The sequence below is a fragment of the Hirundo rustica genome, chromosome 6 (assembly GCF_015227805.2).
Source record: "Hirundo rustica isolate bHirRus1 chromosome 6, bHirRus1.pri.v3, whole genome shotgun sequence".
Classification (NCBI taxonomy): domain Eukaryota; kingdom Metazoa; phylum Chordata; class Aves; order Passeriformes; family Hirundinidae; genus Hirundo; species Hirundo rustica.
This window is the reverse complement of record NC_053455.1, coordinates 60283140-60297272: the sequence shown is the minus strand read 5'-3', so window position 1 is coordinate 60297272 and position 14133 is coordinate 60283140. Positions and strand designations below refer to the sequence as shown.

Genomic DNA, 14133 nt, shown 5'->3' with positions numbered 1-14133 from the left:
AATCCCCTCACAAAACACCAAAAAATTGGCCAAAAGCTGGCAAAAATTCAGCCACAAACCACTGGGGAAAAAAAACGCTGACAAAGCACCAAAATCCATCCAGAAACCACCAAAAAAATTGGCACAAAGTACCAAAATCCATTCACAGAGCACCAAAAATACTCACAAAGCACCAAAATTTGTGCACAAAGCACCAAAATCTGCCACAAAGCAGAGCCACAAGCCACCAAAATCTGTTCAGGAATCACTGAAAAACACCCACAAAGCACCAAAATCTGTCCCCAAAGTCACAAGGTGCCAAAAAGGAGCCGCAAACCACCAAAAATCCAGCCACAAATCACCAAAATCCATCTAGAAACGACGAAAACCCAGCCACAAAGTGCCAAAAACCAGGCACAAAACACAGAACCCACCACAAATTACAAAAATGCAGCCACAAACCAGCAAACCTGTTCATAAAACCAGCCCTGAGGCACAAAATCCCACCACAAACAACTGAAATCCTCCCAGAAATTCCAAAGGCAGCCACAGTTCACGGGAATCCAGTTTTTTTTAAAAAAGACACAAATCACTGAAATCCAGGCACCAATTATGAAACCAGGAAATCCCCAAAATCCAGCCTCATGTTCCAGCCACAGACCACAAAACCAACAGCAAATCACCAAAATCCAGCTACAGATCACCCTGAACACCAAATCCAGCCCTAAGTCATCCAAATCCCGCCCCAAATCACCCTAAACCAGCTGCAAATCACCAAAATCCACTCCAAAGCACCAAAGTCAGCCTTAAATCATCCAAATCCAGCTGCAAACCACCGAAATCCACCCCAAACTCCAAATCCAGCTGCAAACCACCAAAATCCACCTCAGAACACCAAATAAAGCAGCAAACCACTGAAATCCAGCCCCAAACACCAATTTCAGCCCTAAATCGTCAAATCCAGCTGCAAACCACTGAAATCCAGCCTCAGATCACCTTAAACCAGCCCCGACCACCAAATCCAGACCTACATTGTCCAAATCCAGCCCCAAACCACCAAAATCCACCCCAAACTCCAAATCCAGCTGCAAATCACCCTAAACCAGCCCCAAGGACCAAATTCAACCCTAAAACATCCAAATTCCACCCCAAATCACCCTAAACCAGTCTCCACCACCAAATCCAGCCCTAAATCATCCAAATCCAGCTGCGAACCACCAAAATCCACCCCAAACACCAAATCCAGCTGCAAATCACCCTAAACCAGCCCCAAACACCAAACTCAGCCCTAAAACGTCCAAATCCCGCCCCAAATCACCAAAATCCACCCCAAACACCAAATCCAGCCGCAAATCACCCTAAACCAGCCTCCACCACCAAATCCAGCCCCAAATCACCGAAGCCATCCCCAAATCCCACCCCAAACCCCAACCCCTGCCCCCTCAGGGGAAGGGCCAGCTGCGGTTTGCTCTCCCCAGATGTTCCAGCAGTCCCCAATAACGCCCGGCTCCCCCCTTTCCACACCCCCCCCTTCGCCATCCACCCCATAATGACTCCAATCAAATAAATAAGGGCCCGCTGGGAATAACGTCCATGAAGTTCCGAGTTCTGGGAGCGCCGGGGCGCTGCCAGCCCCAAACTGTGGGGCCTTTCTGCTGCGGGCCAGCCAGGGCACAATGAGGGATTGTCCGGCCCCACATCCCAATTGAGAAGGGCAGATTCTCCGGGATATATAAATATATTTATCCCGCTCCCACAGCTGTGCAAGTGACCAATTCTTCTCCCGGCAGAGGAGGGGGATTGAGGATTGGGGGACAGTAATGGGTCTATTATTTCAGGATGGAGAGAACGAGCCCTTTTTTCTCCTCTCTCTCTCTCTCTCTCTCTCCACATTAAGACAATTGTTATTCCCTGCTCTCCTTGTTCCTGCTCTCAGCTCCCTGTTTCGGGCACAAGCTGCGTGGGAAGGAAGGGAAATGAAGGGAAAATGGATTTTTCCCGGGAAGCCAAACGCCAGCCCAGCCTGACCCCTGTTAGATGTTGGTCCATAATATTTTCATTAAATAAAGGTTAAACCCAGCACTAAAGTCAGAATTAGACTGGATGATCCTTGGGGGCCTTTTCCAACTCAGGATGGTGAATCCTAGAACGCACGGCTCTGTCATTTAGAATCCTGGAATCCACAGAATCGTATCCCACGGTTTTACGGACTCATAAAAATCTATCACTCGATTTGTGGAATCACGTCCCGTGATTCTGTGATTTAGAATCCCAGAATCCTGGAATGGTTTGCCTTGGGAGGGAACTTAAAGGTCATCCTTGGAATTATTCAGCTGGGAATAGCCCCGGGCCATGAGAACCTGCTTTACAACTCCAGCTCCGTGTCCCTGTGTCCCCGGCCTTGCAGGACACTGGAAAAATTCCAGTTGGGACTCACCTTCCTCCTCGCAGAAAGATCCCAGCATCCAAAGGACAGATTTCCACACTACTCTGGCTCAAATAGCCAACGTAATTTAATATTTGGGATACACCCTTGATGGAGAGCATTCATGTTCCTCTCCTATCACCGTCATTCCCATCCACTCCCAAAAATTCCGTTGTACTCAACTTTGTTTGCGCCAAAATCCTTCTTTTTACGTGGCAGGATGACTTTAACTTGGGATGACTCGAAGCATCAAGCTCCTTCCTTAACTTCCTTCTCCACTCAAGGACAGATTCCTAGGACTGATCTTGAGGGACAGGGATTGATCGTGAAATCCTGGAACGGGTTTGGGTGGGAAGTGACCTTAAAGCCCATCCAGCTCCACCAGCACTTCCACAAGTTCCTGCCTGCGCTGGCTTTGGACCATAAAGCTGGGTCCAAGGAGGATCAAAAGATTCGGTGAAAGGATCCTGAGCCCGGATTTGGATCCCTCTGGACCGACCATGTTGGATTTGGCCTGGCATTCCCCATCCAAAATTGCAAAATCCCGTGGAGCAACTCACTTACAATAAACATTAGGATGCCTCCCTCCTTTCCTTAGGGACAATGTCAACATTCCCACGTCCCAACCTTCCCGTCAGGCAGCTCCTGAGTGCTACACACCCCTTACCAGGCGGGAAAATTTCTTTGGGAATGGCTCATTAAGGATTCAAATCCTCAAAGTTGAGGGTTCTCTGACCTCACCGAGTGGCTGGCTGCCATTCCCGGAACGCCCTCCTCTGGACATATCCCTAGGAATCCTTGCTCCTTTCCCATCTTTGCTCCTTCCCTGGTGCCTAAATCAAGGTGTGGATGCTCCACGTCCTTCTCACCCGAGTTTTCCTCCTGCCCCCCAGCTCTGCTCAGCTCCCACTCCCAAGGAACGCTGCTCTTTTCCTTCCCGGACCTGATTAAAGGGAAAAGACCCACTGGAAAAACACACCAAGGGATGGAGCCAACCTCATCCATCCCTTCCTACAGTGAGCTGAGAATGCAGCACTTCAGGGATGGGCTTGTGTGATCCCCAAAGGATCCTAGAGAGCTCTGAATCCTGAAAAATCAAAGGTACTGCTTTGATCCATAGGGAGGCAGCTCCATTGGATCCAAACCCAGTCTCTCATTGGTTTTCCTTTCTCCTGCCCTTCACATTTCCCACATTTCTCCCCCTTCCCAATCCCCTCTGGGTCATGCTCCCTGCAAACCCTGCTCTCCCTATCCCACATGCATCACCAGGAGCACGAGCCAGGAAGGGTTGGAGGGATATTCCCTGGGATATTACTCATGGAAGGTGTGGCCGGGGCTCCCTCCAACACCGAATTTCAAAGTCCAGTTTCCAACAAAAGAACAATTCAGGAATTCCCCCTCCCTTACCACATCCCTCCCCACATCCCAACCTCCAGCTGAGATTTCCAGGCACGACTGGAAGGATTTGGAGTCTGTTTTTAACCTTTTTCCACCAGCTCTGAGCATGGACTCCTCAGTCTCTGGAAGGGCGCCGGAGTCATTGATCCAGCTCACATGAGGCTCAGCCAAGCAGGGATTATGGATCCAGGGATATCCAATGGATATAAGATCTCTTTCTCCTGCTGGGACCAGGTCCCTGTGTTGCTGTTGGAGACACTGGAATACTTAGAATCTCCTGCTCACAAACCACCCCAATCCAGGCACAAATCCCCCAAATCCCAGACAGGCTGGGTGGGAAGGAATATCAAAGCCCAGCCCATCCCATTCCATCCCATTCCATCCCATTCCTTCCACTATCCCAGGTTGCTCCAAGCTTTGTCCAGCCTGGACTTGACACTTCCAGGCATGAAGCAGCCACAGCTTCTCTGGGAAATCCTTTCCAACCCCCCAGGGAAGCTCCCACTCGGCTGGAGGTGGAAGCAGAGCTCCCTCCGTTATCTCCTCCTGGCAGGAGACCCGTGCAGATCAATCCCTTCCCGGTTATCCATTAACTCCAAAGGGTTCGTTCCCGAGACAAAGAGAACGCCTCCATTGATTTATAAAGGAATAAAGGACCGTCCTCAGGGAGGAGCACACATCCTGGGAGACCTCAACATCCCGGGAGACCTCCAGAGCTGGAAGCACGAGGACTCAACCCAGGCCTGGAGCAGGGAAGTGTCACCCACCTGCTCCCGGTCAGGACATCCAGGCTCCATGGAAAACCCCTGTCCACTCTACCAGAAAAAAAGAGGGCTGGATGTGCTTTTCAAGGAAGTTCTGTGGCGGGAAGGATGAGTAGAGATTGCTCGAAAATCCAAGGAGACGTTGCCGAGGAGGCAGGAAAATGGACCATCAACCCTCAGATGACTTTTTCCTTTCCCTCTTTTCCAGTGGAAATACAACCTGGTGTCCTTGGGACAAAAAACCCTGAGGAAATACTTGTGCCATGCTGGTTTTCATTGAATTAATTAACAATTAGATCCCAGCTTCAGTTCATTAAATATTCCCATTATTTTCCCTCACTTTCTTTACTTGCTGGGGAATGCTTCAAAAATTGTTGGAAAATTTGTTGTGCGGGGTTGTTTTTTTTTTTCTGTATTTCTGGAAATTTTTTGTCAATGGATTGGAAACAACTTTTCTCAATAAGCTGGAATTTTTCTCCTAAGGCCACCAACACACACCCAGCAGCCGGAGACTCTCCTTGGAAAACATGACTACATCCCTAAGGAAGGCTTTTAATAGGTTTTATAGCAGCATCCCCCACTCCTGCTGTGTCCACATCCATATATTTTCATCCTTAAAAACTGAATTAAAGCAGCCTCTCCTAAACATGGATTATTCCATGTTTATCCAAGGATAGCAGCCAGAGCTGGATGTTTTCCTTCCCCGGCAGAAGAAGGGTTTCCAGAAGAGCCAATATCCTTTTATGAGGCTGATATAGCTCCGGGTAGGGAAAAAAAAAAAAATCCCAGAAAACCATCCCAAAACATCGGGCACTTCAACATTCCAGCACTTTTTATAGGCATTTTTATAGGAACCCGGTAGTTCAGCCACCCTTGAGCTCTTAATTCCCTGATAGTCCCTTCAGGAGCAGCCATAAAAACGGTTCCATGCAGCCATTAATAGGATTACACACTTCCAGGCATTCCTTTTCTCCCTGGATTTCTCCTGGCTGGTCAGCGAGCTCCAGGACTTCCTCCTGGCCCTTACTCCCTGACCCTGTAAGCCATGGATGCAGCTCTTCCCTTTTCCAGAATACAAATTATGTGGAATTATTCAGCTGGGAACAGCTCTCAGGCAGGGAGATCCTGCTTTACAACTCCAGAGCCGTGTCCTGTGGGACAATGGGGAAAATCCCAGTTTGGACTCACCCGGCTCACAGAAGGATCCCAGCACCTTCATGTTCATCCAGAGGGGAGATCTCCACACTGTTCAGGCTGGAATATCCCATAGATTGAATATTTGGGATATATCCTTGACTGAGAGCACACAATGCTCCTCTTCTAACCCTGTCATTCCCATCCACTCCCAAAATATTCCCCTTTTGCACTAAAATCCTTCTGTTTACAGGACAGGTTGAATAGGACTTAACTCACAGCATCCTGCTCCTTAATTTCCCTCTCCACAGAAGGAGAGATTTCCAGAACTCATCTCAAGGGACAGGGATCGTGGAATCCTGGAATGGTTTGGGTGGGAAGGGGCCTTAAAGGTCCAGTTCCATCCCTGCCATGGGCAGGGACACCTTCCACTGCTTCCAGGAGAACTTCCAGCTTGCTCCAACCTGGCCATGAGATGGCAAATCCACAACCTCTGGACGCTCCCCCCCGAAGTGCTTTCCTGCTCCAAAGGCTGAGATCCAGAGCAGAGAGAGCGGGAGAAGAAACAACCAACCCCCAGTGATGGATTACCTGGATCCTTCCCAATTCCTGGCGTCCTTCCCACCTCTCCAACTCACTCACCACCCTTTAAAAGGCAGAAACCTCAGGCAACTCCCAACCATCCACGTTCCTTGGGAACAGTCACATACTCCAGCCATGCTTCCAACATCCATTTTATACAGAGTGCCATAGAATATACAGAAAATTTATATACATCCGTGTTTCTGGAATTAGGTTATAATTCATCCGGATCTTTCTTTACAGCGGGATTAGTTCGGATCTTTCGTACAGAGGTACAAAAAAAAAAGTCACATGGAGAATGGAAGGGCACATCAGGAGTGCTTGAGTTTCCTTGGAATCTTCATGCTGGGGCAGCTCAGAGCAGGGATTCAGAGGGCAGCATTCCCGGGATGAGCATGGGGATGCAGGATGCCGGGCTGTTTTTCCCCCCCAGTTGCATATCCAAGTTCTCCAAGCCCTGCCAGAGGCAGTGGGAGCGCCTCAGAGCTCCCTGGAAGGGCTGGCTCTCCCGAAAACGCCAAAGGCTTCGGCTCTAAGGAGGCGATTAGGATCCAGCAGAAAAGGAATCCAGAGGTATCCTGCTCTGAGCTGCCCCAGCACAGGATGGGACACAGGTGACAGGCAGGAAGGGCTTTTCCAGAGAGGCAGAGCCAGAGGGAAGGGGCTCGTAGGGCACAACATTCCAGACAGGGAGGCACAGCCCATCCCCAAATATCCCTGTGCCATTAGGAATTCCGCTCAGCGCCAGGACAGGAGCTCCAGGGTATTCCCTGGACTTGTGGAGGGAAAGGTGGGAAGCTGGAGCTGCAGGTGGGGCCGCTTTGCCGCCACCAAGCGCTGGGGACATCCTGGGAAAGGAGTTAGGAACCAAAGGGTGTGGCAGTGTCCTAGGAAAAACAAACCCTGCCATGGGATCCCTTTGCACACAAACTTCCCAAAACTGGGATATCCCAGCAGGGCAGGCTCGTGCCACCCCCACCCGGGACTTGGGACTCTGAGCCATGGGAACTGCACCAAGCCCAGGATGGGAAGCAGGAAAGCGGGATCCAAAGAAAAACCAACATCAAGGCTTGTTCCTGTGCTGCAAGGATTTTCAGGAATCAAGAGATGAAGACAGGGAGAGGTGCCCCTCATCCCACGGGGGTGCTGGGAAGGTGGGAAAGTCGGGACACGGAGCACAGTGTGACACTGTGATGTCAGAGGGACTGGACACAAGAAGGAAAGCAGGGAAAATTCCCAGGGAGATTACCTTTGGAAGGGGGCTGCTCCAGAGCCGGGGAGAAACGTGGTGTGGGTTGGAGGAAATTGCCTGCCTCAGGTCAGGATTTGCTTTTGGCACTTGGATACGATCTCAGGCAGCAGGGAGAAGTGGGAAGATGTGGGAAGTCCTGGCTGAGGCAGAGTGGGAGAGCTCGGGAGGTAGGACAGCTCGTACGGGGCCTCGGCCACACTTTTGTACTCCCAGAGAAGTAGGAAAGGAAGGTGGGAGATGCCTGATCCCAGAGATCTGGGACCCAAAGCCAGGGAGAACAAAGGCACGACAGGTATGAGCTCAAAAAACATGGAAAAAACAATGGGAATGGAGACAACAAAGCGCTCGGAGGCTGATGATGATTCCCCATGACAAAGCAAGGAATTGCCCTAATCCTTGGCTGTTTGGAATTTCCAGCCCTTATGCAGCTCCTTGGAGCTGGAAGAAGGGGAAGGACATCAGTGACTACTGATCCAGCTCCCTTCCCATCCCTCTGTCCACCCATAACACCCCTGTGGATCTGACTGGGCAGCAAAGGACTCCCAGACTGAATTCCAGCTTCCAGCTGCAACATTCCCTCCTCTCCTTCATCCCACAGCTGCCACGGATGGGCAGCGTTTGCCTCCAGCAGGATCCATGCAGCATTGCCTCCTCCACACAGGAGCCATGAGAGGGAGCTTCGGCACAAGAAATGAGGCTCTTCCCGAAATCCAGCAGCTCCTCCCAAAAATCAGCACTGCACAGGCTCTGAGAGCAAAGCAACAATTCCAGGCGGTGCTTCCCCAGCTGCCCCCTTCAGAGGTGCTGCTGGAAGTCCAACCTTCCCTTTCCTGCAGCACCGTAACACCGCAAGCATGGAATCACAGAATTCCAGAATCATCTGGAAGCTCCCACCCGCTGCCATGGGCAAGGACATCTTTCCCCAGCCCAGGTTGTTCCAAGCCTTACCCAGCCTGGCCTGGAATATTTCCCAGAATGAGGAATCCACACCTCCCTAGGCAAGGCTTGGACGTTCCTCAAAGGCTGCAGTTGCAGCCACTGTCCCTAAACACATGGGAATTAAATATTCCTGCTCCCATCCTGCAAAGCCAGAATGTCCTGCTGCCAAGGGAAGAATATCCCAGAGTGGGTAAGGATAAACACAGCACGGAGGGGAGCTCCGGCCCAGCAATTCCCAAGGCAAACACAGAAGGGCTCTGCTGCCCGCGGAAATTCCACGGAGGCTCTTGGATACAGCCTCAAAACACAAATCCAAACACGCCCATTCCAGCAAAAATTAATCTCACCTAATTCCCGTTGCCGGGGGTAATCCTGATTATTCCTATGTCCCAATTTGTAAATGAAAGCTGTGTGGGCGATTCCATGGAAATAATATTATCTGCCTGCAGGAAAAGAGCAGCCAAAGCTGGGAAAACATCAAAGTGCATGGGGAATGTGTTAGATACAGATCCTGCATCCCCACGCTCGGAGCTTTTCCTCCTTCTTACGTGCCCTTGGAAACAGATCCCACACTTCAATCCATAAACTAGTCCTGGAATCTAACATCCTAAAGGAATAGAAGTGGGAATCACTGGAATTCTACATCCACGCTCCCCGCCCTCTGCAAAGACCGAAACACCTCCGACAAATCCCGTTTGCTTTGGGGAAAAAAGCTCCTAACAAGTTCCAAGAATCCCATTTAACCGCTTTGCGATAGTTTTCCCATGTGCTACCAAGGATGTGGAATGAGCCACCAGCACCCTGAGAGAAGGGAGGGATGAGGGGGCTCCTGAAATTGGTGAGAGGAACAGGGAGCAAAGAAAAGAGGGAAGTTTTAGGAAGAAATGAATATTCCAAACGGAGAAGGCAGTCCCGAAGGAGAAGGAATAATGATAAATCTTGGAAAAGGGCCAGTATATCCTCAGCACTGCAGGATCCTTCCCAGAATTTTTGGCACTGATGCGACAATTAAAAAAGCGACAATAAAATCAATTTACTGGTGCAGAAGAGCCTCAGCTCCGTTCCTCTGCCAAGAAACTCTTGGAATAGTTTGTGTTGGAAAGGACCTTTAAAGGTCACTCAGTCCAAGGAAGAAGGATCAGAATGGATTCTAAGGATGGGGCACGGAATGGCTGACCTGTCAGCCGGTCTGGGATCTGGGGTGTCAGGCACTTCCAGCACTGCCTCGGCACAGGGTGCGGAACATCCTGCTGGAACATCGTGGGAATATCCAAAGGATCGGAAGGCACAAAGCTGAAGAGGAGGAAGCAGAAGCCAAGAGATTGGGAAAGCTGGAGATGCTTCATATTCCCAAAGCCAGAGCGGGAAGAGAAAGCGGGATGTGTGTGCAGTACAGATGAAGGAGGTAGCTGCAGCTTTAACACTTATTTCAGCATTCCAGGTGTGCTTTTCCAGGAGGAAAGGGGAGATCAGCCTTTCCAAACGCCCAGACAGCAAAGGAGTGATGGGAATGGAGACACGGAATGCTGGGGATCAAGACACAGTGATGGGGATCGAGACAGGGAGACATTTAGAGCAGAAATAATTCCGAGAATGTGGATTTCATTTGGGAGAACTGGGATCAGACCTGTCTGTCAACAAAAACCAGGAATTACCCATGACGGGATACAATGAGAAACTCTGAGGGGCTCCTTTGCGCCTTTCCTCCTTGTGGAAAGCCCAGCTCCTGGGAATGACATATTTCCAAAAATCCAGTAATCACAGAGAAAAAAAAAAAAAAAAAAAAAAACCAAAAAAAACGCAGCATTCCAGATTGCTTCCTGTCAGGGCAAGGGAAGGCCATTCCCATGAGACACAGTTCCAATGGCACAGACAAGGAAACAGTCACCCAGGGATCGACTCTTCCAGGACGTGGCACAGGAACGGCAGGGACGGGACTTTCTAGTGCAACATTTGAGCCGTGGAACATCAGCAGGTTTCCACTGGAATTGCTTTAGGAGGGAGATATCCCGCTTTTCCTCGCCTGGAGGCACCTCCCACCAGCAGTTCCATCTAACCCCAGGTATCCACGTGGCTCCCAGGGACAGAGATGATTCCTTTCCTTCAGTGTTTTAAAGTGCATTGCAGATCCCAAGCTCTGCCTTAGTGCTAAGGGTTAACTCCTGTCGGGAATAAGGGCAGGGACGAGCTCCTTATCCCGACTCCTGGGCCAGGAGGGGAGCTAGCCTGCTAGCTCCGGCCTCCCTGCCCCTCAGCTCCCCTTTTCCCCTCAAACCTTCCCAGATTTTTGTGCGTATTCCTGAAAAATCACCTCGGTCGTGTTTCCTGAGTGCAGGAATTCCTCCTTACCCTGTGCTGCTCTCCCGCACCGCCTGCTCCCTGCTCCTTTTTTAAGGACCTAGGAAAACAAAAAGAACTTCTGGTTGCTCAGAATAAAAGGATTTTTTTTTTTTTCCTTCACCAAATCCCTCTGAATCCAGAGGGGCTTCCTCCCTCCGATTCCTCTCAGGGGAAGGTCTAAGGTTCGGAGCCTCAAACCACAGGGGATAACGTTTTCCTGGCCACTTGGAGCACTCCTGAAGGATCTGAAGCGGGTAAGGAGCAGGGGCTGGAGCATCCCACGCTGGATGGAGTGGGATATCAGCACTTGGGCCCGGACGCCAGTGGAATTCCGTGCACCCAGGGTTATTTCCATCAATGCACACCGGTTATAAAGTGCTCCTCAAGTGGATCCCACTGGCTCCTGGGAAGCACAGCGTCCTCCCACCATGGAAACAGCACTGCTAGGGAGGGGAAAAGGGAGCAACCACAGGATCCTAGGGAAGTTAAACCAGGAATTTCTTTTCCAGGGAGGGAGGACGGAGCTCCGGGAAGAGCCATCGGTAACTGCTGAGCTCTGAGGGGGAGTTGTGGCAATTCAAGGCCTTTTCCAGTTCCCAAGGATAGGTAGTTTTCCTCCTGCTCCCATCATTGGACAACCTGCCTGGAGAGGTGGAGCAGGCTCCTCTGGGCCCAGAGGCTCAGGTAGTTTTCCTAACAACTTGCTCAAGCTTTCCTGCATGGAATTGTGCAGGTGGGAAGAGGGTGGGAGAGGGGGCAGGCGGTTACTCCTGAACCCAAGCCGCTTGGGAAGCAGGGGGCTTGGAATTCTGCCCGCCCATCCTCTCTTCCCTCAGTCCCCAGAGGGAAGGAGAGGGATGACAATGGATTTTCCTTCAGGAAAGCCTCCCTATTTTCCTTCATAAATACCTTCCAACCAGCTCAGCAGCTCTGTAAACATACAAGAGATTGCAATACTGGGAAAAAGTCCATCTTTTCCCCAAATTCCCAACAACAGAGGCTGGCGCTGCTCCGCGGGTGCTGCACATGGGTGGTGTGAGGACCCCCAGGGATCCAGGAGAGACTCCCAGACTCCACAGGGGTCTGGAATACAGTGCCAGGTGCTATTTGCAGTTGATCCATCCACATCCACGCAGCTCCAAGATGAGAATCCTGGCAGTCCCGCGGGGATAATGTCGCCAGCTCGGAGGGTTCCAGGGAACTGGGGAGTGATGGGGGTGACATCCAGGAGAACTTTCTGCCAAAGGAGGGACGTGTCAGAGGGATTGGGCTCTTGGAACAGCGTCCTTCCCTCTCAGGAGTGCTCGGGGGAGAGAAACCGTGGTGCCAGCCCCATTCCTGCTGCACCTGGCCGGGAAGGGGAGACTGGATTTGGGGGGAATACAGCCCCAATGGCTTTAAAACGAGAGCGTCCTACAAAAGCAATCCCCATGGAAGCGTGCTGAATTGGATCTTGGGCCGGATCCATGGTAGTGCAACAGGGCCCAAAGTCTCAATCCGCTCATTTCCCAAACCACTGGCTCGGTCCCGACGGGAGGGATCTGGCCTGGCCCCCTCCTGCTTCCATCCATCCCAGGTATCTCACTCCCAAACTCAGCAGGTGCCCTGGGGCAAGGAATCTGCCTCTGGAATGAGACAGGCTGAGGTAGGGAACTTTAGCGCCTCAGACCCTCTCAGGCCCCGCGGGGCAAAGCTTCTCCCAGCTCCAAGCACAGGATTCCAGCACAATCCATCCTTCCAGACACCGCCACTGCGTGTCACCCCAGAAGGGATTTTTCCAGCTGTCTCCTCTGATCCCAACTGCCCGACAACAGCCTCCTCCATGGATTATCCCACTGGGATCACTCCACCCCTTTCCCCTGCACTAAAGGGCCGAAATCATGAGGTCGTCCTGCTTGGCAGGGCTGGTTACGTGTCCAGAGGGGGTGGAAGTCCGGATTTTGTCCGTGGCCAGGCATTCCTGGCTGCTCACACCCGTGGGAGTGATATCCATGAGTTCTCCGGATGAACTAAGGGGGAAAGAGGGTGACACGGAGATTCCCGACGAAGGATCCGTCGAGCCCGCAAACAACCTCGGGGGCTTTGGGACCAAGTTTGGCTCGTACTGCGCCCTCAGCAGGATCTCCTGGTCGCTGACGGATTTGGGAATCTCCGCGAAGTCGCTGGAGCTGTCCGACACCATCATGCAGTAAATGTCCTGGAAGGAACTGCTTTTGCTGTCCAAGTTGAAGAGGCTGTCGATGAACTCGGCGAATTCCAGCACCTGCGGACTGGGAACGTCGGCCAGGCGGCCGTTGTGGAGCGCCGGCTCCTCCCGAGGGGACGAGGACGCGGGCTCCCCGTCGCTGCCGGTGCCCTCGGCGCTGCAGCGGCGCTGCGGGGTGGTGCCGCCGCTGTTGAGGACGTTTTCCGGGGGCTGCGTCTCCTGGGAATGCTTGGAGAGGCTGTCGGCAGCCAGCAGCTCTGTCCGGGAGCTGAGGGAAGGGTTTTCCTCAGGGATAACGGGGTCTATATAAAAGCAGTGCGTCTCGTCCTTCTCCATGACCGCATGGAGGCTGGGGGAGCCCCGGATGCTCCGGAAACCGGAGGAGCGCCGGGAATCGAAGCTGTAGATGGATTCGTTGTCCGAGAGGCTCTCCATGGTGGCCAGAGGGGCGCGACGGTCCTGGAGCTCCACGGAGAGACGTTCCTTAGTGTCCAGGAGGAGCAGCTCCACGGGGTCCTTCTGCACTGGGGAAAGCGGCTTTGTCTCGTAGAATCCCTCCAGGCTGATCTCTGAATGGGATTTGCTCCTGCAACGAGAACACGAGGCTGCAGAATTCTGCAACGGCCAGAGGATCCAAGGGCTCCTCACACAGCTCCTCCAACCAGAGGCATCCACAACTCCAGCGAATCTCTCCTCGCTCCGTCCTCCCAGCTGGAAGTATCACAAATGGATTCTCCCTCTGCAAACTCCAGTTCTTGCCCCTCTCCCTTGCTTCCTGGCTCACTAAATCCTTCTCCCCTGTCCCCAGAGGCTGTGGACTATCCCTGACAGTGCTCCAACGTTCGACGAGGCTTGGAGCAACCTGGGCTGCTGGAAGGTGTCCCTGCCTATGGCAGGGGCTGGAACTGGGTGATCTTTAAATCCCTTCCAACCCAAACCAGATTTGGCTCCAAGTTTTACCTCGGAAAAACCCCATCTTGTCTGGATAAAGAGAAAAACAAAGGAAGTTTCTTCCATACCTTTTCCTGACCTTGCTGCACTCAAATTCCTAAGCAACACAAGGGATTTTTTCCCCCTGACATTCTATGAGAAATCCTGGAGTTTAACTCCCACG

The 14133-nt window shown here is 51.8% G+C and overlaps 1 protein-coding gene across 5 annotated transcripts in view; it reads right to left on the bottom strand.

Annotated features, from left to right (window-relative positions):
* Positions 1-5885: 5885 nt before the first annotated feature.
* DAGLA (diacylglycerol lipase alpha) overlaps positions 5886-14133 on the bottom strand; it is a 57096-nt gene continuing 48848 nt past the window's right edge. For all 5 annotated transcript variants that reach the window (XM_040066307.2, XM_040066308.2, XM_040066310.2 and 2 more), the window contains one exon: positions 5886-13605. In XM_040066307.2, the coding sequence (XP_039922241.1) occupies positions 12678-13605 (928 nt within the window). In that variant the 3' untranslated portion in view covers positions 5886-12677. The remainder of the gene's footprint in view (positions 13606-14133) is intronic.